The following is a 22,875-nucleotide window of genomic DNA, read 5'->3' as shown; positions in this document are numbered from 1 at the left end:
CAGATATCTATATTTTACTCTTCTGATGAATTTGGAATTGTACACACACACACACACACACAGGCCTGTAGATGAGAAGATTCCAGAGGATCGCACTCACGAGGGAGGGACAGTGGGCGTCCATATTAGCAGTCTGTGCGAGTGCTCCAGTAGCCTACTTGTCTTTCACGCTTTGCTACTTGTTAGCCTCTCCTCACGCTTCTCACGTCAAGTCGAAAGCTCCTCGTGCCGGCGATTAAGCGTCATACATTATGCATGGCATGCACCCTCACAATTACACATTGCGCGCCGCACTTTGTGTGGACTTTCATTGCCATCATGCCAGCAAAAAATATCCTGTTTTCCCTCAATATAACCTGAATGATGTCAGAGAAGACACAAATTGGTGGTATTGCTTTCCATACGACATGTCTATCTCTCTATCTATCTATCTTTCTATCTATTTCAAAGATAATATCTTTTTTCGGGGGGAGGTGACCTTAATAAGTGTTATTGGCATATAAAATGTCAATGGTTGATTATCCAGAACAGGAGCCCGGTGTTGAGTCAGATTTTGAATTTATAATTAAAAAACAGAAAAATATTCGCATCCAATGTTTTTTTTCTGGACATAATTAAGAAAAATATGCTTGTATTTTTAATGTGGAGTCCTTTTTTTTTTTCAAATTTGACCCACTACCCAAAACAGAATTGTAACAAAAGCAACAATAAACAATTATGATATCTCATTATAAACTCCATTACTACCCTTTTAATCCGTGATCCGTAATACATGAAAATAAAAATTCAATTGTTTTTGACAAAAGTGGCGAGATAGGTGACCGCAAGGTGTTTTTTATCTTCACATTCCTTCCACAGGCACTGTCAGACCTCTGCTACGGCTTGAATACCGTCAGCCAAACTGATGGATATTACCACCGAAAGCAGAAAATTTATGTGACATAAAACATTAAATACAACTTTTCGACTTTTGGGTTGGACATGCGAGTACATGTTTCACCTGGTAGATTTCAGCAGCAATTCCATGTAAAAGTGGCTCATCACTCACCCTGAGGAAGGAGTCTAGAGATCCATTCTCCATGAACTCGGTGACGATCATCACAGGACTGCTCTTGGTGACCACGCCCTCCAGGCGGATGACATTGGGATGGTCGAATTGGCCCATGATGCTGGCCTCACTGAGAAAGTCCCTCCGCTGCTTCTCCGTGTAGCCCGTCTTCAGGGTTTTGATGGCCACAAACATCTCCCGCTTGCCAGGCAGCCTCAAGTTGCCGCTGCACACCTCGCCGAACTCCCCTGCATCCATAAGACGACATGTTTGTACCACGGCGACGGACGAGAGTGATTTGATTTTTTTTTTTATATCACTTCCCATTACCTGCACCGATAACCTGCTCAATCTTCACGCAGGATATATCAATTTCCTTGGCAAACTCCCGCACGGCCTCATTGGGGTCCTCATATGTGAACGGATCAATATAGATCTTCATTCCTGGAGTCACTTGGAAAACAGGGAGAGACACTAACATATTGGGTTTCTGCACATTGAGGAATTCGGTTGGAAACGGATTTGTATCGCGAATTGCTGTGAGTTGCTGAAAGGTTTCAAGAAATATCCTGAAACCTGAAAACATTGTCAGTACTGCCCCCCGTAAAGGTTTCTGCCAAATTTGACGTTGTATGGATGTCCACAGCTACAATCAATCCTTTAATTTTGTCTGCTACGCTGGAGAATCCCTTCTTCGATGAACCGATATGTTTTACTCAAAGATACCCACCAATTAGCTCAAATTTTTAATATTAATATTGGCCCAAATTATTAAGTTGCTCCAAGTGGACTACTTGAAATATACATTGTATGTGGGGTTTTCTTTTGGACGAAAGGACACTGTTTTTTTTCATAGTCTGGCTGGTGTTGTGATTTATACTCAGGAACAACTTGTATATATTAAAAAGGCGCTCTTACAGGGACCCTAAATCTGCGTTCCCTAATTGCGTTGACAGTAGGCGACGACTTACGGTTACATTCGAAACTTCTACTTCCATCTCTGGAAAAGTTTTTCTTTTTAGTTTAAAATGGCTTACCTTAACTAGAATTCTTTTGTGTAGTACTCTCGTAAAGGAAGCCCTTGTTGACGTTTTTGACTGCTTGACTTTCGATTTACACTGATTGAAACGAAGACTCAATCAAGGCCGCGTGCCACTCATGGTACTAGTAACTTAACAGTACTTGATGTATTACTGATTGATTTCACATGAGGAACAAAAAACTCGACAGGGAAATCTCGCATGCTTTTGGTGGCGGAAGAGTCATTTGAATTATTGCAGACGTGCTCCATTGCAGCCTGAAGTCTGTAACTCATTTAACCAGCAAGGACACAGCCCCTTCAGGCCTTTTTGCAGTAATAATGTGGGACATGGGGTGAAATATAAATATATATTTGTCATCTCTCCCGGTGCCGTTATCACAGCTGAGAGGCTCGCTGAGCTCTCTCTCTCACCTAAGCCCTGCTGCCAGGTAAATTGGCTTAAGATGGCCTTTGAGTAGCCGGCGACTAAAATGCTCCTGAGTTTTAAATCCGATTATTTGCCTCTCACCTCCGTGTCAGGAGGCTGGTTGAGTGGATCCCGGGCTCGTGCCTGGGCAACTGCGGAGTCATGAGGGCGTCGCAATGTCAGACGGAGGTAATCTAGTTGGGAACTGAATCTTTTCTCACTGTTAAAATGCTGAAATACGTCAAATGGGAAATGTCTGGATTTACACTGTAGTGGCCAATGATATTTACCATCTAAATCCATATTTATTTCAGTCTATTTATGTATACATTTCTAATGGTACTGCATGACTATGTTTATCTTCCTCCAAATTTTTACCCAAAACCGGTCCATAATTTTAAAAGAATTGTTGTAATTTGATGAGAATTTCTTTTTACTTTTCAAGAAAAAATTTCATTTTGAAGTATTGCATTCATATTCAGATTTTGATTACGATCTGTAAAACTTGATGTTGCCATGACGCATATTCCAAGAGTAACTTTGACCCCTGTTAACAATAAACACTAAAAGTCACAATCTGGAAATATTAACAATGGTAATTTTACACAAAAGTGAAAATAGGTAATACTTTAAATATAATTCCATTGTAATTTTACAGGAAATTGACATCATTTGTAAAAGGAAAGTCAGAATTTAAAAAAACAGAAATGAAAATGAATTCAAAATTCTCATGCATTTAAAAAAATATATTTATGTGTCCTGCCATGACGCATATACCAGTTGCCGAATACTGCAGTTGGCATTTAGTAAAGAAATAGAAATTGTTCCACCATGCAGCGTACAGTACAGCGTACAACAGCATTTACAATACAAAGACGCCGTAATATCTTCGATGCCTGCGATCCTGAGGATTTATACTCACATTTTCACCCCCGTAAGCTGCATAGCGGAGGGGCTTTACATCGACTCACCGAACCTTTTGAATATTTTATCAATGGAAAATGACTTGCGCGGCATTAGCCTGCTAATGGCTCTATAACATGAGTGAGGGGCTGACCTACTTTCATAACAATGCCTCGAGTTAATGATGAAAATATGAACAACGCATGCCGATATGGACGTTGCTCAAACCCTTCCTCCGACAACAAGCGGGATTACTCGCTGGAGAGCCGGGTAGTGGTTGGGGCTCCTGGTGGGGATATGGTAGCCATGGAGACAGGTGTGTGCGCGAGAGGCGTGATCGTTGATGGAGACGACGCTGTGAGACGGTATCCATGGTGACAGGTGTTGCAGAAGTAGGAGAGGGGCGGTGGGGTGCAGTGATAAATGCAGGAAAAGGGGGAAGTGGGGGAAGTGGGGGTTTACTCACTGTGGCCACTGGTGTAGTGCTGCAGCTTGTCCGTGTACTCGGAATCGGCCCTGTCAAAGCCACGCCTCCTGGGGGAGAGACAAAGAACTCTAGTGCTGGTGGAAAGACAGAGAGGGGGGTGGGGGGGAATATATGCTCCCCCCCTAATGGCACGTTCACAGTTTCAAAACTGTGAGGTACTTGACAGGCTGTCAAGTGGATACTTTTTTTTCTTCTCGGACTCGGTGTGAGCCGCCAAGCTACAAAGGCATACAAGCTCAACGCTAAAATGAAAAACAACAGAAGAATAAACATGCAAAATTATGGGTAGAGTGTCAACATTTCAAGGGGACTCAAGTTGTAATATTATGAAGCGGGGAGGAGGGGGGGGATTATAATTAAAAGCTAGCAATTTTAAGTCCTCATGTTTACTTGAAAAAGTCACGTCAGGCTTGATTTGCTATGATACCCAATCGCAGGTGCAAAATTGCGTGTTCACTCGACCATGGTGGTTCCCGAACTTTTTACAGATGTAGCCGCGAAAAAAATATGAAACTCTCAGAGTGCCATGTAAATGACCAAAGTCAAAATGCAGTGGTCAAGTTGGCCAAACTAGTCATTGAAAATGAGGCAGCAGCTTTGGTCCTTTAAAGTAGATGTAATATTATTGGAAGCCTTTGTAACGGATTCTTTTGAAGCACCAAGTCATTATTTTTGAAAAAAAGATTATGACAAATGACAAGAATTACAATTCCACTTTCGACAACTTTTGTTCTTTTTACAGACACTTTGGTACAAGAAAAAAAAATCATTTTTTTAGGATGAGGGAAAACAAGTGACAGGACGACTATTGTAATTGTTAAAAGAGTCATAATTTCATGACAAATAGTCAACATTCTAAGAAAAAGAATGTATTTTCACTAGTAATTGTTTGAAAAGAATATTGTATAATTTTACAAGAAAATTCATCATTTACATCATTGATTTTTTTCATTTTTACCATGTTTATGAGAATTATAATGTGATTTTATGAGAAGATTTCATTTTTGAAAGAAAAGCTCAGGATTCTTCCATGAAAAGTCATAACTTCGCCCAGAAAATAAAGATGCAATCTTCAAGAGAAAAATGTCATCATTGTAAAAGAATGAACTCCTAATTTAAAAGTGGCAGAGCATCTTTCTCATATCAAAGCCTTTTGTATGTGACAACAGAGCAGCTGCCTTGAAGACACTGACAGTTGCTAAGAAGTGTTAATGAGGATACAGTGTAGCCGTTGTCACACTTTGTGTGACGCATCATTGGGACCTTTATGGACCCCAAGAAAAATCTGGAATAATAATCAGGCAGGTGTGCTGGAGTCAGATCCAAACTTGCAACAGATCTCCTCCGTGCAATTCTGCCTTTATACAAACTCCAAATTCCTCCTCCCCGCACCACATCTGATGCATTCATAATAGGCATTAATTATATGCAGATTTTCAATCTTCGAGAGCCAGCCTATCCTACATGAATAGCGAGGGGATAGGCACACGGTCCACTACATAGACGAGGAAGGCGGTCACGACTGCTCAGTAAACTACTGGAATATTTGTCAGCACAAAGATGATATCGCAAGCGCTTAGCAGAATCCTTGGATCAATAAAACCCTAATTTTTGGAAAACAAAAACACCATATTTGTCATGCCATTAACATTGTTTCATCATCAAGGAGACAAAACCATTTTCACCACTTTAAATTGGTCGATGATTTGTAAACCTCTCCGTGAGCCGTCACCTTACCGTGGTGGAGGGGTTTGTGTGTCCCAATGATCCTAGGAGCTAAGTTGTCTGGGGCTTTATGCCCCTGGCAGGGTCACCCATGGCAAACAGGTCCTAGGTGAGGGACCAGACAAAGCACGGCTCACAAAGCCCCTTATGATAGATAAAATCGATGGCACTCAGTTTCCCTTGCCCGGACGTGGGTCACCGGGGCCCCCCTCTGGAGCCAGGCCTGGAGGTGGGGCTCGTTGGCGAGCGCCTGGTGGCCGGGCCTACACCCATGGGGCCCGGCCGGGCTCAGCCCGAAGAGGCAACGTGGGTCCCCCTTCTCATGGTCTCACCACCCGTGGGAGGGGTCAAAGGGGTCGGGTGCAATGCGAGCTGGGCGGCAGCCAAAGGCGGGGACCCTGGCGGTCCGATCCTCGGCTGCAGAAGCTAGCTCTTGGGACATGGAATGTCACCTCTCTGGCAGGGAAGGAGCCCGAGCTGGTGTGTGAGGTAGAGAAGTTCCAACTGGATATAGTCGGACTTGCCTCCACACACAGCCTGGGTTCTGGTACTAGTTCTCTCGAGAGGGGTTGGACTCTCTTCCACTCTGGAGTTGCTCATGGTGAGAGGTGCAGAGCAGGTGTGGGCATACTCATTGCCCCCCGGCTCAGTGCCTGTACATTGGGGTTCACACCGGTAGACGAGAGGGTTGCTTCCCTCCGCCTTCGGGTGGGGGGACGGGTCCTGACTGTTGTTTGTGCATATGCACCAAACGGCAGCTCAGCATACCCACCCTTTTTGGAGTCCTTGGAGGGTGTGCTGGAGAGTACTCCTGCTGGGGACTCCCTTGTTCTGCTGGGGGACTTCAATGCTCACGTGGGCAATGACAGTGAGACCTGGAGGGGCGTGATTGGGAGGAACGGCCCCCCCGATCAGAACTCGAGTGGTGTTTTGTTATTGGACTTCTGTGCTCGTCACGGACTGTCCATAACGAACACCTTGTTCAAATATAAGGGTGTCCATATGTGCACTTGGCACCAGGACACCCTGGGCCGTAGTTCGATGATCGACCTTGTGGTTGTATCATCGGATTTGCGGCCGCATGTTTTGGACACTCGGGTGAAGAGAGGGGCGGAGCTGTCAACTGATCACCACCTGGTGGTGAGTAGGCTCCGATGGTGGGGGAAGATGCCGGTCCGTCCTGGCAGACCCAAACGTATTGTGAGGGTTTGTTGGGAGCGTCTGGCGGAATCCCCTGTCAGAAGGAGTTTCAACTCCCACCTCCGACAGAGCTTTTCCCATGTTCCGGGGGAGACGGGGGACATTGAGTCCGAGTGGACCATGTTCCGTGCCTCTATTGTTGAGGCGGCCAATCTGAGTTGTGGCCGTAAGGTGGTTGGTGCCTGTCGTGGCGGCAACCCTCGTACTCGCTGGTGGACACCAGCAGTAAGGGATGCCGTCAAGCTGAAGAAGGAGTCCTATCGAGCCTTTATGGCCTGTGGGACCCCAGAGGCAGCTGACGGGTATCGACTGGCCAAGCGGAACGCAGCTTCGGTGGTCGCCGAGGCAAAAACCCGAGCGTGGGAAGAGTTCGGTGAGGCCATGGAAGCCGACTTCCGGACGGCTTCGAGGAAATTCTGGTCCACCATCCGACGTCTCAGGAGGGGGAAGCAGTGCACCACTAACACTGTGTACAGTGGGGATGGGGCACTGCTGACTTCGACTCGGGACGTTGTGAACCGGTGGGCAGAGTACTTCGAAGACCTCCTCAACTCCACCAACACGTCTTCCTTGGAGGAAGCAGAGTCTGAGGACCCTGAGGTGGGCTCTCCTATCTCTGTGGTTGAAGTCACCGATGTGGTTAAAAAGCTCCTTGGTGGCAGGGCCCCAGGGGTGGATGAGATCCGCCCGGAGTTCCTCAAGGCTCTGGATGTTGTGGGGCTGTCCTGGTTGACACGCCTCTGCAACATCGCGTGGTCAACGGGGAGAGTGCCTCTGGATTGGCAGACCGGGGTGGTAGTCCCTCTTTTTAAAAAGGGGGACCGGAGGGTGTGTTCCAACTACAGAGGGATCACACTCCTCAGCCTCCCTGGTAAGGTCTATTCAGGGGTGCTGGAGAGGAGGGTCCGTCAGGAAGTCGAGCCTCAGATTGAGGAGGAGCAGTGTGGTTTTCGTCCCGGCCGTGGAACAGTGGACCAGCTCTACACCCTTAGCAGGGTCCTCGAGGGTATGTGGGAATTCGCCCAACCAGTCTACATGTGTTTTGTGGACTTGGAGAAGGCGTTTGACCGTGTCCCTCGGGGAGTTCTGTGGGGGGTGCTTCGTGGGTATGGGGTACCGAAACCCCTGATACGGGCTATTCGGTCACTATACCACCGATGTCAGAGTTTGGGTCGCATTGCCGGCAGTAAGTCGGAATCGTTTCCAGTGAGGGTAGGACTCCGCCAAGGCTGCCCTTTGTCGCCAATTCTGTTCATAATCTTTATGGACAGAATTTCTAGGCGCAGCCGAAGCGTTGAGGGCGTCCGTTTTGGTGGCCTCAGTATTGCATCCCTGCTTTTTGCAGATGATGTGGTGCTGTTGGCTCCTTCAAACGGGGCTCTCCAACTCTCACTGGAGCGTTTCGCAGCCGAGTGTGAAGCGGTTGGGATGAAAATCAGCACCTCCAAATCTGAAACCATGGTCCTCAGTCGGAAAAGGGTGGAGTGCCCCCTCCGGGTTGGGGGAGAGATCTTGCCCCAAGTGGAGGAGTTTAAGTATCTTGGGGTCTTGTTCACGAGTGAGGGCAGGAGGGAGCGAGAGATCGACAGGCGGATCGGTGCAGCGTCTGCTGTGATGCGGACGTTGTATCGGTCTGTCGTGGTGAAGAAGGAGCTGAGCCAAAGGGCGAAGCTCTCAATTTACCGGTCGATCTACATTCCAACCCTCATCTATGGTCACGAGCTATGGGTCATGACCGAAAGAACGAGATCCCGGATACAAGCGGCCGAAATGAGTTTTCTCCGCAGGGTGTCCGGGCTCTCCCTTAGAGATAAGGTGAGAAGCTCGGTCATCCGGGAGGGGCTCAGAGTCGAGCCGCTTCTCCTCCACATCGAGAGGAGCCAGATGAGGTGGCTTGGGCATCTGATTCGGATGCCTCCTGAACGCCTCCCTGGTGAGGTGTTCCGGGCATGTCCCACCGGGAGGAGACCCCGAGGAAGACCCAGGACACGCTGGAGTGACTATGTCACCCAGCTGGCCTGGGAACGCCTCGGGATCCCCCGGGGAGAGCTGGAAGAAGTAGCTAGGGAGAGGGAAGTCTGGGCTTCCCTGCTAAAGCTGTTGCCCCCGCGACCCGGCCCCGGATAAGCGGTAGAAGATGGATGGATGGATGGATGATTTGTAAAACTAACCAACGGTATCAATATCTGAAAAATAATAAGATGACCAAATTTGGACATAGGAGGTTTTGGCCAGACGTGAGTATCGTTATTTTGTGTTTATACGTGTTTTGCTCCACTATTTGTGTTCAAATATGCATTGTTTCAAATGTTACAACATGGCTATAAAGATGCTATTCGTCTATGCTCTTTTCCATTATGATGGTAGGGTTAGCATTAAGCCAGCAGACTGGAAAGCTAAGCTATGTGGTTGCTTACACACAATGTGTAATTCTTTTTGTTTGATGTTTAGTTTGACAGTCAACTTCATCTGAGAGTGGTGATAAACAGCTTGAAGCTTTTAGTGAATTTTCGATCAACGCCACAAAACACACATCACCAGTATCATGATACTTTCCATGGTGACAGATCACAATAATGTACTGCAACCATCATGGTCGGAAAAAAAAAACATTATTACTGGCATATGTATAAAGAATTCTAACCCGTTATGATACAGTGTCGATTTAACAGCTTGTTGCTGTTTGGAACCTGATAAAAAAGTAAAAATGAAACATATGAATGTGAGAGGGACTCACCGATTGCACACGATGACGATGACAACCACAGCAATGAGGAAGACAAGGCCTGCAGCCGCCGAGCCGATGATGAGGGGCAGCTTCTCGCGAATGCTGCTGTTGTATTCAGCTGCCAGGAACAAAGAGACACACATGTTCATTGGAAAATTCCTGCCCCGGTGCCTTTTTTTTATTCTATTATTTTTTTTAAAACAAGAAAAATGTGATAATTGTTTGGAGGAAAAAAAGTGGCAAATTTTTAAGAACTATGTAAATGACAAATAGTGCTTTTCACAAGAAGGCAGTTATAATTTTGAAAGAAAATTCAAATGTATGATAGTTAGTGCAAAGATTCATCAGTTTTACAAGAAACAAGTGTCATCTTACGATGCAAAAATCAAAAAATTGCCAAGATAAAAGTAAAGGGTAAAAGGTTTGCAATACAAAAGAAAAAAATCATTTTCCCATGGAAGTCACTTCGCTTGAAGAAAAACTTGACTTTTAGCTAGAAAAAAAGTTGCAATTTGATTAGCAAAAGACACAAATACAAAATAAAGAGATTTAAAAAAGACAATTGAACAAGGAATTCATATTTTTCTCAATAAAGAAAATTCAAAATGTTTTTTTTCTTCAAAAATAAGTCATGAACGTAATAAGAAACAAATTAGAAGATGAAGAGTGTAATTCTAAAACAACAGTCATTATTTCGTGACTAAAGGGCCCTTTTTTCATGCTGTGTAAATCTAGCACAGTGCAGTCTAACTGTGCGTATTGGTGGAGTTTTCTTTATTTTAGTATTTTGCTTGACTTTGCCATAGTAAAGTTTGCGCCTTTGTGCGCTGTAGAGGGATGGAAATAGACTTTTCCCGGCCAATCCTCGTGGGTTCCCTCATTTGCATCAAAATCAGGCCGGTCAATCCGAGTACGCCGTGCTTGACACCGCAGAAAAAAAAAAGAAAAAAAAACCCCAAACCCAAGCCCTCGGTTTGGAAGCACAGAAAACAAACCCCTGAGCTAAAAATCTCGGCTGTCAGTTTGCTGTATTGCATTGTGACCGCCATGAAATGTACAACTGAGGCTTGCATACATTTTCATATTAGGGATAAGGATGCCCAGTCAACATGCACATTAATATAATACATATAATCCATTCACTTGATGTCTACAATGACTCATAGTGATTGACCCCCGCTGTTGTCATATTTATGAATTAAATACATGATGTCCACCACAGAGCGCTGATTTGTCTGCCTAAGCCTTGATCAAATAAACCAAAATTGTGTTAGATTACTTGCACTGGAAAATAAACCTAATTTCAGCGAGTTTAAAATCTACTTTACATTTTGTAAACACATTTGCAGATGCGCTGGGGAGCCGGCCAGGAACGCCCAGTGAGGCATAGCACATCAAAATTCACAACACCAAATTCACATGAATGTCCAACTAAACCATTATCCCAGCATAAAAATTATGATGCGCCCGCTTTTACGCCAACCGCAGACGACGTTCTGTCACCACATTATCAGGTGCATCAGAGGCGAGGCTGCTTCGTGTGCTGACACGTCAGATGAGCGCAACTCGGCTCCAAACACACGAGACAGGACTTGCGCTGGCACAAAAATGAAGTTACGCCCATTTTGATGATGACCACACGGGCACCAGTCTACCAAAATAGGGCCTAAAAAGTCCTAATTTGTGCAATAAAAAAAGTTGTTTTTCACAAGAAAATGTCAGGAGATAATTGTTTTTACAATACCAGTAGATATTCATATTGTAATAATTATAATTCTATTTATTTATTTATTTATTTATTTTTACAAGAAATACATTACTTTTTCAAGATGAAAGTCAGAATATATTTGTAATTTCATGGCAAATGTTTGGAATTTGAAACATGTTTTAAGAAAAAGCCACAATTTTTAACATCACTGTATTGTCCATTTAAAGGAAGATCAAAAAAAGAAAACATTGTAAGTGAAAGAAGTTTTATTATTGTTATTATTTTTACAAATTAAATTTAAAAAAATGTACAATTTCACCACAAAAATGAGAAACTTTTATAAGCAAAAGTAGTAACTTTTAGAAGAAAACAACCGTCTTGTAAATTTATGAATCTTGCTGTTTTATGACAGAGTACATGTTTAACCACTGAAGAGACCATCAAGCTGGTCCTGCGATCGCTTTGAATGCGTCCAACTCGAGGGTGACATTAAAGTGGACATGAAATCCATACCACAAGAATCAGCTGCTAAACAATAAATAATACTGTGTTTGACTGTAAAATCACCACCACGAAGATTGTGTGTTGAGAGGTATGTGTGTGTGTGTGTGTCTAAGTTGATGTATGACATTCCGGGCTAATGGCGGTCCTGGGAACTGCGGGCTGAAGGAAATGAGCTTTTCAGAGAGAAAAGCCACGAATGGTTGTAACATTAACCTAGATGAGCGATGTAGTGTAATGAATATGTTCCTGCTTCTGCATTGCAAAGAGAGAAGTGGAGAAAACTGAGAACTTATCCTTCATCCAAGACTTGAAGGCAGACGGCTGCTATTGGCTATTAGCATTTACTGGGCACATTGTACATGACGACAACATGAGGCACGATCAAGATCCAGTCAAACCATTCATCCATTTTCTATTACGCTTGTCTTCAATAGGGTCATGAGCTGTGCTAATCAACTTGCCTGCCATGCTACCCAATCTAAAGTCAAAAGACAACATTTTTTAAAAAGTCCCGAATCTTATTTTTGATGACGATTTAGAAACTGCCTTTTGTTTTTTCGAGCACATCAGGTTTTTGGGATATTTTTGTCTTTAAGTTTGGTCATTCACTAGCGCCTGGCGAGTCAGCCTGTCATTATTTCAGGCCAGCCAGTCGTCACTCCATCACGTTGGCATCATTATTTTAACTATGCTTCCATCCATGCTAAATTATAGTGTGTCACCGCTGTTTTAGGACCATCAGTAAAAAACTGTTCTTAAGGGTAAAGGTTTGCATGAGCAAGTCATGGGATTATAGATAAAAAATGTCAAATGGAAATCATGCACTGCAGACATAATAATAAAAACATTAAAATTATGAATACAAATATTTTCATACTTAGTTTTCAAATATATTGGTAAAATATAGGCCAGATCCTTAAAAGAACCAAAACATTTTTTGACTTGACAGTGCCCCATGGCATTATTGGGAAAAAATGCAGTTTTTAGCATTTAGCCTAAAATTGTTTGCCTGGAAAAAAGGTTGACTCCACATAGTCAGTTCCATGCTGCCATACCAAGACGACAATGTGCGCCGAAAAACAATATTTGCTGAAGGTTGTATTTGTGTTTTGGTTTAGTGACGGTTCAGGTGATGGCTGAAAAATCGCTTCCATCAGTGCTTAGTCCATCAGTCTTTCAATTGGTTTCCATTAGTTGTCAGTCTGCCAGCGCAACTGGAGTCTGGCAGTGACGGACTGATGGACCTTGCATCGTTATTGACGGAATGCCCATCCCTGGTCATAAGATACGCCAGTGCAATAAAAAAAACCCAAAACAAAACAATATATTGATGCTCGCATTTAAAGTGGTTGGCGACAAATGTGCTATCTTCTCACTTAATGTGAAAGAAGTCAAATATTGTCAGTCTGCATAAAAAAAAAATAAAGCAATTGGCCTTGCTGTTTCAATACTTTTGGAGGGGAGTGTAATGCTGGCGTCGGCATAGCATTTAATAGAGAGAACTGCTTTTGATTGCTCACCTTCTGTCATGGTCTGGAAGTACAGTTTGCCGCTGTAGCGTCCAAAGCCGGCGACGGTGCGTGCTCGCACCTGGAATACGTAGATGCTGCCTGACTTGAGGCCTCGGACGACCGCCGTGTTGGTCTGGCTCCGCACGACAGTGGCGTTGTACTCCGACTGGTCCTAAAGGGGAAAGAATGAGTTCATCTCTTATAAGTGTTAATGTTTACTTTAAATGATAAATTATGGACATCATTATTACTGACACTGTTGAGCACTAGGAGTGCTGCAACTCAAAAATCAATGTACATAGAGTGCAGAAGCAGTGACTGGTGTCATTCGTGGGTCTTGTGACCATCGGAGCAACCTCGTGCAGGATGCTGACATGTCTGAGCTGCTTCCCATCAGTCCAGCCGTCACTCAGCGTGCACTTGTGGGCCACAGCGGGGGGCCCCAGACGATCGTTTTGACAGCCCTATCTTGTGTGCCTACGCTTGTTTGTTTGGGCGTGTGAGTGCACTACAACGCTCGAGCTGTTCCTTTGAGAATGAATGCTGCTTGCATTAAAAAAAAAAAAAAAGTTGAGAATCAGGCAGCGCAGCCTTGTTTTGCTTATAATTCTCTTGGGCAACTCGACTGCAGGGCCCGATGTGGTTTCCTTTCTTTTAGTTCTGTTGACGTGAAAACACTCAGTAATACAATTGCGCGCTGCTCAATCTAATGGGATCCACTAGGAAATAAAGTTCTGTCTTTCCCAAAGTAATCATTCGAAACTTACGTATTTGTTCCATCCATTATCATACTTAAAGGTGAACTATAGCCTTATTTGGAAATGGTAAATTAAAAACAAGCAAACTATATTTTGGATAAATTTGTTTCCATTATCAGATTTGTTTAACCTTTTACTGTGCATATACGAAATGCAACCATTTGGAAACATTCACATATTACTCTTTTACATAATGGTGATGATGTACAAGATCAAAATAATTACAAACCGATTTCAATTTAATTTTCTATTGTATTGGAGTAGTACTGGAAAAAAAATTGTAATCAAGTACAGTACATTATCATTTGAACATTAAGAATATATTCTCATCAATATCACTTTGGATTCATATCCAAGTACTCCACAACCACTGCTCTTTTAAAGTTTACAAATGACATATTTTCTAAGTAGAACAGGCGAAACTTACTTAATTTTGGTTGAGCTCAAAAGTGTTTGATCTTGTTGACTGCTTCATGTTAGACAAGCTAAATGCTACTGATCTATCTAAACATGCCATATTGTGGTAGTTGTTATTTTAATAGTCGGTAACAATGTCTTTCTTTGGGATGCTCAGATTCATTGTTTCAGCCTGGAGGTGTTCCTCAAGGATCGATCTTGGGTCCACTTATTTGTCCATTTTCAAGAATGACCTTCTCTGAATTTTCTCTGACTGCTCTGTTCAGTCGTAAGCTGATGATGCAATTATTTATACCTCACAGTCTTCACAAAAGTAAGAAACTTTAGTGCACAATTGTACATAATTTTTTAAAAATAGATTGTTACTTAACCAAAATAAAACGCGTCACATGCTTTTTGTGTCTGAGACAAAACACTGATGGTTGATTTGAGGATTTAGGCTAGTCATCAGCTAGGGCTAGCAGCTTCCTTTTATTATGGGCATGCAAAGCACTCGTGCTTTTGTTTTATTTGAGGACGCACTTGCATATTTTAAAAGTCACCGTGCTACCCATCTCATTTTTTGTAAAATATTTCCACCTAGCGCTGCTAGTTTGCTGCACAGACCCACCACCTGTTGCTTCCAGTACGGTGTCTGTGTTGTTAAAGCCACAACTCTTTGTTGGTGATTCACAAACTAAGTGATAATCATCACTGCTGAGTAGTGAAGTCGGCAATCAATAAAGAGATTTTATTAGTTGAGAATAACAAGAAGTGCAACAAGTTGACCAATGCAGGAAGTAAATAAATGTGTACCTTTTCATAGTACTGCAGCTCATAGTCCAGGATGACTCCATTGGGCTGGTCTGGCTGGGACCAGGAGAGAGTGATGCTGTCTACACTGCGACTCACTTGGTGCATGATGGACACTGTAGACGGCGCTGCAGACAGACAACAGTGAACAGAGTTGACATCATTGTTGAGCCAAACACTTGCAATACACCCGCACTGATTTGCACATACAAGTATCTTTTTGATTGTAATAATCACCACTCATTATGCACTACTGATGGACTCAACAAACAAACGGATACAGAGAAGCATTGTTATTTAATTAAGCTGTCGCTGTATTTTCCTGTCTCTCCATAACAGATAGAAACGTCATTGCAGCAGTTTTACATACCGGTACTTAAAAATTACATGTTGTGAACTTTCACCCCCACTTAGATTGCCAGTCTTCCCTTCGAGACACATAGCTGCTCTTCTGTTCAAAAGGTAGGAAGACCAACATAGCAACGTAGCAGAAACTCACAACTAAAACACATTTACCTACGGTGTCTGGAATTTAGACTGACATTTGCCAAAATATCAGCCAAAATGATGACATTCTTGAGAGACAAATTCACAGGGAGAGGTTTTCCTTATGGAAAATTGACTTTTAAATGGTTTGTATACAAAAATATTGCTACATTGGAGTGCCTGCACATACATCGAGAATACATTTTTAAAATCTTGTCAATCTTGTTACCTGCCGATTTTGGTCCACAATATCTAAAATGCTATCATGCAGAGGGACTGGCATGTAGGATCATCTCCAATGGGTGCGACATCCCTCCTATCATACCAAAGCCAAAAGGTAAGCAGAACTGCAATGTTTTTTTTAATTGCACAGATTAGTGTTAGAACTAAATAAGCAGCCCACACTTGTCGAATTACTTGTCGAAGTAGTTGATGCGATTGGGAGTAGGGAAGCATTTCATCAGTTGGGAATGATGTTTACCTCACCGTGGGTGGCCGGTGACCTGCAGTCCTGTGCACTCGGCACGCAACAGAGGCCAACACGTCAACGCCTTCCATGGCCATTACGATTAGTTCAGGGCGCCACAGGTCAGCGTCAAGCCAAGGGAGGCACAAGTTAAAAAGCACGTGTGAGACACAACAACAGGAGCGGGGCCAGAAAAGATTTATAGATACAAGTCGTTCAGCATGTTCACCCACACCCCCAAGGAGTGCACACACAATCCCACATGGTGGCTCCCCCCCCCCCCCCCCCCGCACTCCCCGAGTCCCTGGGACATGTGTTCTACTGAGTAGAAAGCGACAGCAACCACATAATTCTCTAGGCTATAATAATGGACTGTGCAGCTGCATATGTTGGGTTTCCTGGGCCTTACAATTTGCAGCCTTTGTGTGAAAGGAAAGTGGCCACTAAACAACGTGGCTCAAGGACGCGGATAAAAAGACCCAAGTAGTTCTGTACATCATCTTGCAGAATGGGGATGGTAATCCAGTGCTGTTGGGGAAGGAGGTCGAGACGTATGTATAGATAGATCGTTCTATTATTCTCAAAAGTGCCTATTGTCTCTCTTATTCATTGAAGTCTTAACAAATCTTTTTCACATTACGAAAACCAACTTCAACATTCTAATTTCATTTGTACTTATTTGAAAGCGACTCACGATCTTCCCAAAAATCCGCAAATTAGTGGGCACCAAACCCAAGAGAAAAGCTCAGTCCTCAGACGCTTGTTTGCAGTCACTTGCCTAATAAAGCAATCAGTCCCTCTAAGGGGAACTCACGAGTATCCCGTTACGGATGCACACAACCTCAATACTTGCACATGGCCGCATTTCCATTAAACGCACGCACGGTAACCCGATACGAGGCCAAAGAAACAAGGCGGATCGTGTGTTGCCATACATGGCATGGACGCATGTCAATGGGGCACTGAGGAAACAGTACGGCGACAAGTCTCGTGAGTGTCAGGATCTCAGACATCGAGACGCTCACATCATCATAAACAGGCAGACCAGGAGTGCAGGGCAGAGTCGATATCTGTCCAAATATGGAGATCTTTGGTTTACAACGTTACTGACATAATAGGGATTCAAGGTCACAAGCGGTGCACAATGATCTCGTTTGCACCAAGCCACAGACAAGCCATAGGGGAATTTCTTTTTGAAATTGTCGCCACAAGAGACATTAAACAGTTGCCATTCACCAGGATTAGGGACCAAAATCTAGTGCAAATAGCAAAAACCTCTTGACACCACCCAAGAAGGTTTGTAATTGCCACAAGATGATGGTATAGCCCTTTTTCTATTAGACACGGCTTACGAAAGTGGTGTGAGGCAAATTGTATTTTAATGGCCGAGAAGTTAAACTTTTCATTTTATGATGATTTCAATACTGTATTAGCTTAAGTTAGTGGCAAAATAGATTACAATTATGAGTGCATATTTTGACATGCCCACAAATGCGAATCAGTCGGAGGAACGGAAATTCATCATAAACTGAGTACAGCCCACAAGTTCTTGCCTTAATTTATCGTTTACCCTTTCTGTTATTGCGATTAAAATGACCTAGAAAGCCACCAATTCCATTCTATTGGGAACTGGAAAAAAACATGTAAGGTTTTCTCACAATTTTTAAAATAAAGGCTGGCTCATCAAGCACGGTCACATTCTGAAAAGGAAGGGCTAGTCGGCTGAATACAAGCACTCTATTCATATTCCCCCCCAAATTAATCAAGTGGTGATAATGGAAAAGACAGGGATTGTAGGTTCAACTAATTAAATTAGATGGCTGATTTGGGAAGATAAATGATGTTTAAGAATAGGACCGCAGGTTTGCCACATCCTTCGCCGGAGTCAAGGCATTAGGGCATGTGAGTGCTAGTGAAACACTAACGCGCTGAGCAATTTGTTCACTTATGAATAGATTTGATTCTGGGAGAAAATGAGTAGATACTATAAAGCCCCCTCTTGTGGTTTACCCTGACTGTTTGCCGTGTAAGAAAAATGTTTCCACATGTCACTCCATTGCATCTTTTAACTTGACTAACTGTGGACAAGCACAAAAACTTGTGGCCATTTCAAACCACCCACTGCAGAGCAGTCGATGCGCAGATGCCACCATGAAGCTTGCTCTGTTGGGGGGAAATAAAACAGCTCTATTCCTTTTTCATCCAATACCAATCGGCTGAGCGGCCCTCATTTTGGGATTGGACTGGGACAACCCGCTACTTAAAACGGTAATGAAAAAGCGAGCAATGTATAAAAAACAAATTTGTGAGATCTCCAGAAAAGAGAAAATGCCAAATGATGAGACAGAAGAAGAAGAACCTACAACATCGAAGAAAACGAAAGCTGCAGATGAAAAGAATTTCAGTAGTGGTATTAAAAAATGCCTTTAATCCCACTCACCACTTCATTCTGTCTGCCTAAAACGTGATGCAAGACTCATCATAGAAGTTCCATATCCAACATCAAATTTTCATTAAGCGGGACATTGAAAATTTGTCAAATGACAGAGTAAACTCAACATAAGTAACACACTTGAGAACAAGCCCAGGGCTCCAAGTCGAATTTTCAATAATGTGTTTTTGTCTTTCTGCAAAGATGGTCTGTGGTGCGAGCTAAATTGGGGACGGCTTTGTTAGCGGCCTTTAATCAGCTTTCTTCTCACATCCCAACATGTCTGCAAACATGTGGCTCCTACTTTATTACAAGTTGTGCTGCACACTTCTGTGCTGTGATTATGTTTGGGACCGTGGGGAGGTAGGAAGAACAGGACAGAGCCTATAAATCCCTTTTCCTTTACTCAGTAAAAACATGTATGTCCCCCCCCCCCCCCCCCCCCAAAGTGCAATAAGGTCCAAAAGGTCCCAAAACAGCTGTTCCTTGAGGCTCTGCTGCTGCCTGTCTCTTGGGCTGCCATGCGTTTATGAGCGCTGTGTCAGGAGCTCTTTAGCGGAGAAGTCCGTATTTGCATGTACTTCGTAACGCTCTGGCAGCCTGCCCTGTTTCCACAGCTGTAAAGTATTGTGGGTTTTACATCGACAGCAATTTTCCAAAGTGAGCTTCGAGTTGATCAAGCTTTAAACCATCTGTACGGGAAAAGATGGACTACCACCATCCACTTAAAATTATAAGGCCATTCTTAAATGAGCATTTTATGGTCCCTGGAAGTGTATTGGTGGGCTTGCAGATGTTGGGCAGACCGAGGAGATACATTGACAAGGCAGATAAGGCAGATATAGCTAAGTTTGCACGGTGCACCTAAAATAAAGATTACAGTCTTGGACCACAGTCTCTTTTACACAGAAAGTCTGAAAAAAAAATGGGTAAATTTGCATTTACTTGTCTGTGGCTTTTCACACTGGACCACATCACTGTGCAGACATGCTCACGATTACTGATATAAAAATAGAGTGACCACATGTTAATCGAGGGGTACAAGTTCCAGACCCACCACCAATAGGTGGCAAAACATGATCTAAACACAGTTAGCGTAAAATCCCATGAAGAACACTCTCAAAATCCCAAATTGGGGGAGGGGCTATTATACAGGTTTAAAAAGAAATAAAAATGTTCACATTGTTACGGTCAGGGGTGTCTAACCTTTTTTTGACAGTAGATCTGCTTTTCAAACCAAACCAACCTATCTATCGACCATGACTGCACGTGCATGCATATACACAATACAATACAATACATCCTGATTTATACAGACAGCGCTTTTACAACAGCTGCAACAAAGCACTTAACAAAACAGTTAACATAAAGTAAAATAATAAACAACCCATAACATAAAACAGGCGGCCCGGTAGTCCAGTGGTTAGCGCGTCGGCTTCACAGTGCAGAGGTACCGGGTTCGATTCCAGCTCCGGCCTCCCTGTGTGGAGTTTGCATGTTCTCCCCGGGCCTGCGTGGGTTTTCTCCGGGTGCTCCGGTTTCCTCCCACATTCCAAAAACGTGCATGGCAGGTTGATTGGACGCTCTAAATTGTCCCTAGGTGTGAGTGTGGGCGTGGATGGTTGTTCGTCTCTGTGTGCCCTGCGATTGGCTGGCAACTGATTCAGGGTGTCCCCCGCCTACTGCCCGAAGACGGCTGGGATAGGCTCCAGCACCCCCCGCGACCCTAGTGAGGATCAAGCGGTTCGGAAAATGGATGGATGGATAACATAAAACACGGACAGTTGTGCAATCCTAGCCACTTTTCCCTCATACGCTTACACACACACGCACGCAATGATGAACAAGAGCATTTTGCAATTCACCGATGGCACTGGCAAAGAATGGGAATCCGGAGGATTTTAAAACAGTGCACGTGAGCACTGTTCCCTAACATGAGTCACAATCCCTAACATGAACGAAACAGAAAAATGGAGTAGATACAAGAGTCTGGTATTGTGAAAAGGAAATCACTGCCTACCTCAGTGGAAGACCTGACACGGAGGAATGACACTTTTGCAGCTCTTTAAATGCATTCATTTTTCATTCATTTTCCAATCCGCTTATCCTCACAAGGGTCGCGGGGGTGCTGGAGCCTATCCCAGCTGTCTTTGGGCAGTAGGCGGGGGACACCCTGAACCGGTTGCCAGCCAATCGCAGGGTCTTTAAATGCATGAATATCACTATCGTAGCTCACGTGCACGGTTTTAAAATCCTCCGGATTCCCATTCTTTGCCAGTGCCATCGGTGAATTGCAAATGAAACAAACTGAATGAGAAAAAAAAGAAAATAGATATAGCGCAACAGTTCTGATGGCAAGCTACAACGGCAGACTGCTGACCGCTAACAACTTCCGGTAATGGAAGTTAAATTGTTAAAATGGCAGCAAGTTGACCTGAGGAATGCGCGGCTCGAAAACACCTCTTCTAAATGCACCGTCTAAAATAGAAAATGCTGAATTATTAATGACTCCTTTTTGCACATCTCCGACCCCCTCGTGAACCAAAATATCATCCACAACCTGAGCACATTTTCGAAGTGGAGCATCGGCAAAAAGTGCACTGGTGCAATTCTGAAAGGGTTGGACCATAGCCACCTGTTCTTTTTTTCTCTTTTTTTAATTCAATCCATTGGCTCTTTTTGTTTTTAATTATCAGCATGCTCGCTCCTACCTGAAGTGAATAAATGGCTGCATTAAATTCTGATCGATTAGACCGTCATTGGAAGCGTACCGCTCGTGCACTCAACAATTATTTGTATAATCACATAATGTTCCCTTTTTACAGTCCAATGGGCCAACAAAGCACCGCCTTTCAGCCTAGATTTATACTCAGGCAATGAGTGTACTCTCTTGCCTGCATGTCAGGACATATGCTTGATGGATGGGGAAAAGAAAGCCCTTGTGACTTGTGAATGATTCATAAACAGGATCAATTAGTTAACTCATTTGGCGATCCATGAGATGATTTTCCTCTGAGGAGGCATCATTAAATTCATATAGCAGACTGCATGGATTATTTATGTCACCTGATGAACCCTGCAGGGTCAACCTCCAGCTATTCCATCCATCCATTTTCTAGAAGGCAAATATGCCAGTTTCAAGGGCGCAGCTAGCCGAGCATATCTTATTTTATTTCACTGCTGTGGAGCTTGACCATGCCTCAGTGAACAGATCGTTGCGCGAGTCACGGTGAGAACGGCCTCCAAGGAGGTGTGATGCCGAGCCCCACCGGCAGCGACCATATGCATCGTCCTCCTGTCAACGTCCCTCTGCCACCGCGTGTGGGCCGCAGCCTCCTTGTACATCTCGCTGACTCTTATGCAGAGCATACGCTGGTTATGTTCTAACCGGGATTTGAGGGCACCACTGCATTTAAAGTGAGTACAGTATGAAAAATTGTCACGTGAAAGGCTTGGGGCCGCGCTTTTTGTGGGGGACGGAGACCGGGTCACCACCAGTGGTGGATTTGTGCAAGAGCCATGCAATTGCTGTCCTAGCTCACCCTAAAAAAAGACAACACTGCCATTGCAAAGTTGAGTGATTTCAACCAGAGACTGACAATTGGATCTTAAGTACGCTGTAAGTCATTGTCCCTTGTGTATTTCCATGGGAAAATGTCAGGGGCTTTTTATTGAGATACCAGGAAACAATGATAAATTTGAGGGTGGGGAAAAAAATGAATATCTCATTTAAGTCAAAGTTCATTGGTCGAGTGGATTGACATATCCTGGCAGTGCCCTCAACCAACCAACCAACCAACCAACCAACCAACCAATCAATCAATCAATCAAGTAACTTTATTTCTCCATTAAGAACTTCATCAGGCTATGCGTCAGTGCCTTTCACACCATGTAGTCCTTCTTCAGCACAACTCGGCCATTGGCGCTGTAATTAAGCCATACATCTTCCCCTGGACCATATGCATACTCTGCCTCTGATTACACCCTCAGTGCCCAGTGATTTATGTGATTCTCTTGCTCAATTGACTTAAGGAACCACTCAAGTCACTCAATATGCAGTTGACTCCACCACCTTGATTGACAAAAACAAAATTTAAAAAAAAACCACATTGAATCTTTCGCTATAAACTAGGTTCATGTTCTAAGTTCATACTGTTAGCGTGAGAGCAGAATTGAGCACATTACAGTAGATACTGTTCAACTATTCGCATAGCAGCTCTGTAAAACGAATGACACAAAAGTCACGACAGTATAGCCTGATTT

At 43.6% G+C, this 22,875-nt stretch overlaps 1 protein-coding gene across 4 annotated transcripts in view; it reads right to left on the bottom strand.

Moving 5' to 3' along the window:
• ephb2b (eph receptor B2b) overlaps positions 1-22,875 on the bottom strand; it is a 148,844-nt gene that overhangs the window by 8,051 nt on the left and 117,918 nt on the right. The window contains exons 6-11 of one of the 4 annotated variants that reach the window (XM_086117257.1): positions 15,233-15,357; positions 13,272-13,434; positions 9,549-9,657; positions 3,866-3,933; positions 1,379-1,501; positions 1,049-1,296 (exon numbers count right to left, since the gene is read on the bottom strand). In XM_086117257.1, coding sequence (XP_085973383.1) covers positions 1,049-1,296; positions 1,379-1,501; positions 3,866-3,933; positions 9,549-9,657; positions 13,272-13,434; positions 15,233-15,357 — 836 coding nt within the window. The remainder of the gene's footprint in view (positions 1-1,048; positions 1,297-1,378; positions 1,502-3,865; positions 3,934-9,548; positions 9,658-13,271; positions 13,435-15,232; positions 15,358-22,875) is intronic. The other 3 variants (XM_086117258.1, XM_086117259.1, XM_086117261.1) reach the window with 3 other exon arrangements.

This window comes from Hippocampus guttulatus, chromosome 8, assembly GCF_054856545.1.
Source record: "Hippocampus guttulatus isolate MCC_2025c chromosome 8, RoL_Hgut_1.0, whole genome shotgun sequence".
NCBI classification, from domain to species: Eukaryota; Metazoa; Chordata; class Actinopteri; order Syngnathiformes; family Syngnathidae; genus Hippocampus; species Hippocampus guttulatus.
This window is presented reverse-complemented; position numbering and strand designations above follow the sequence as displayed.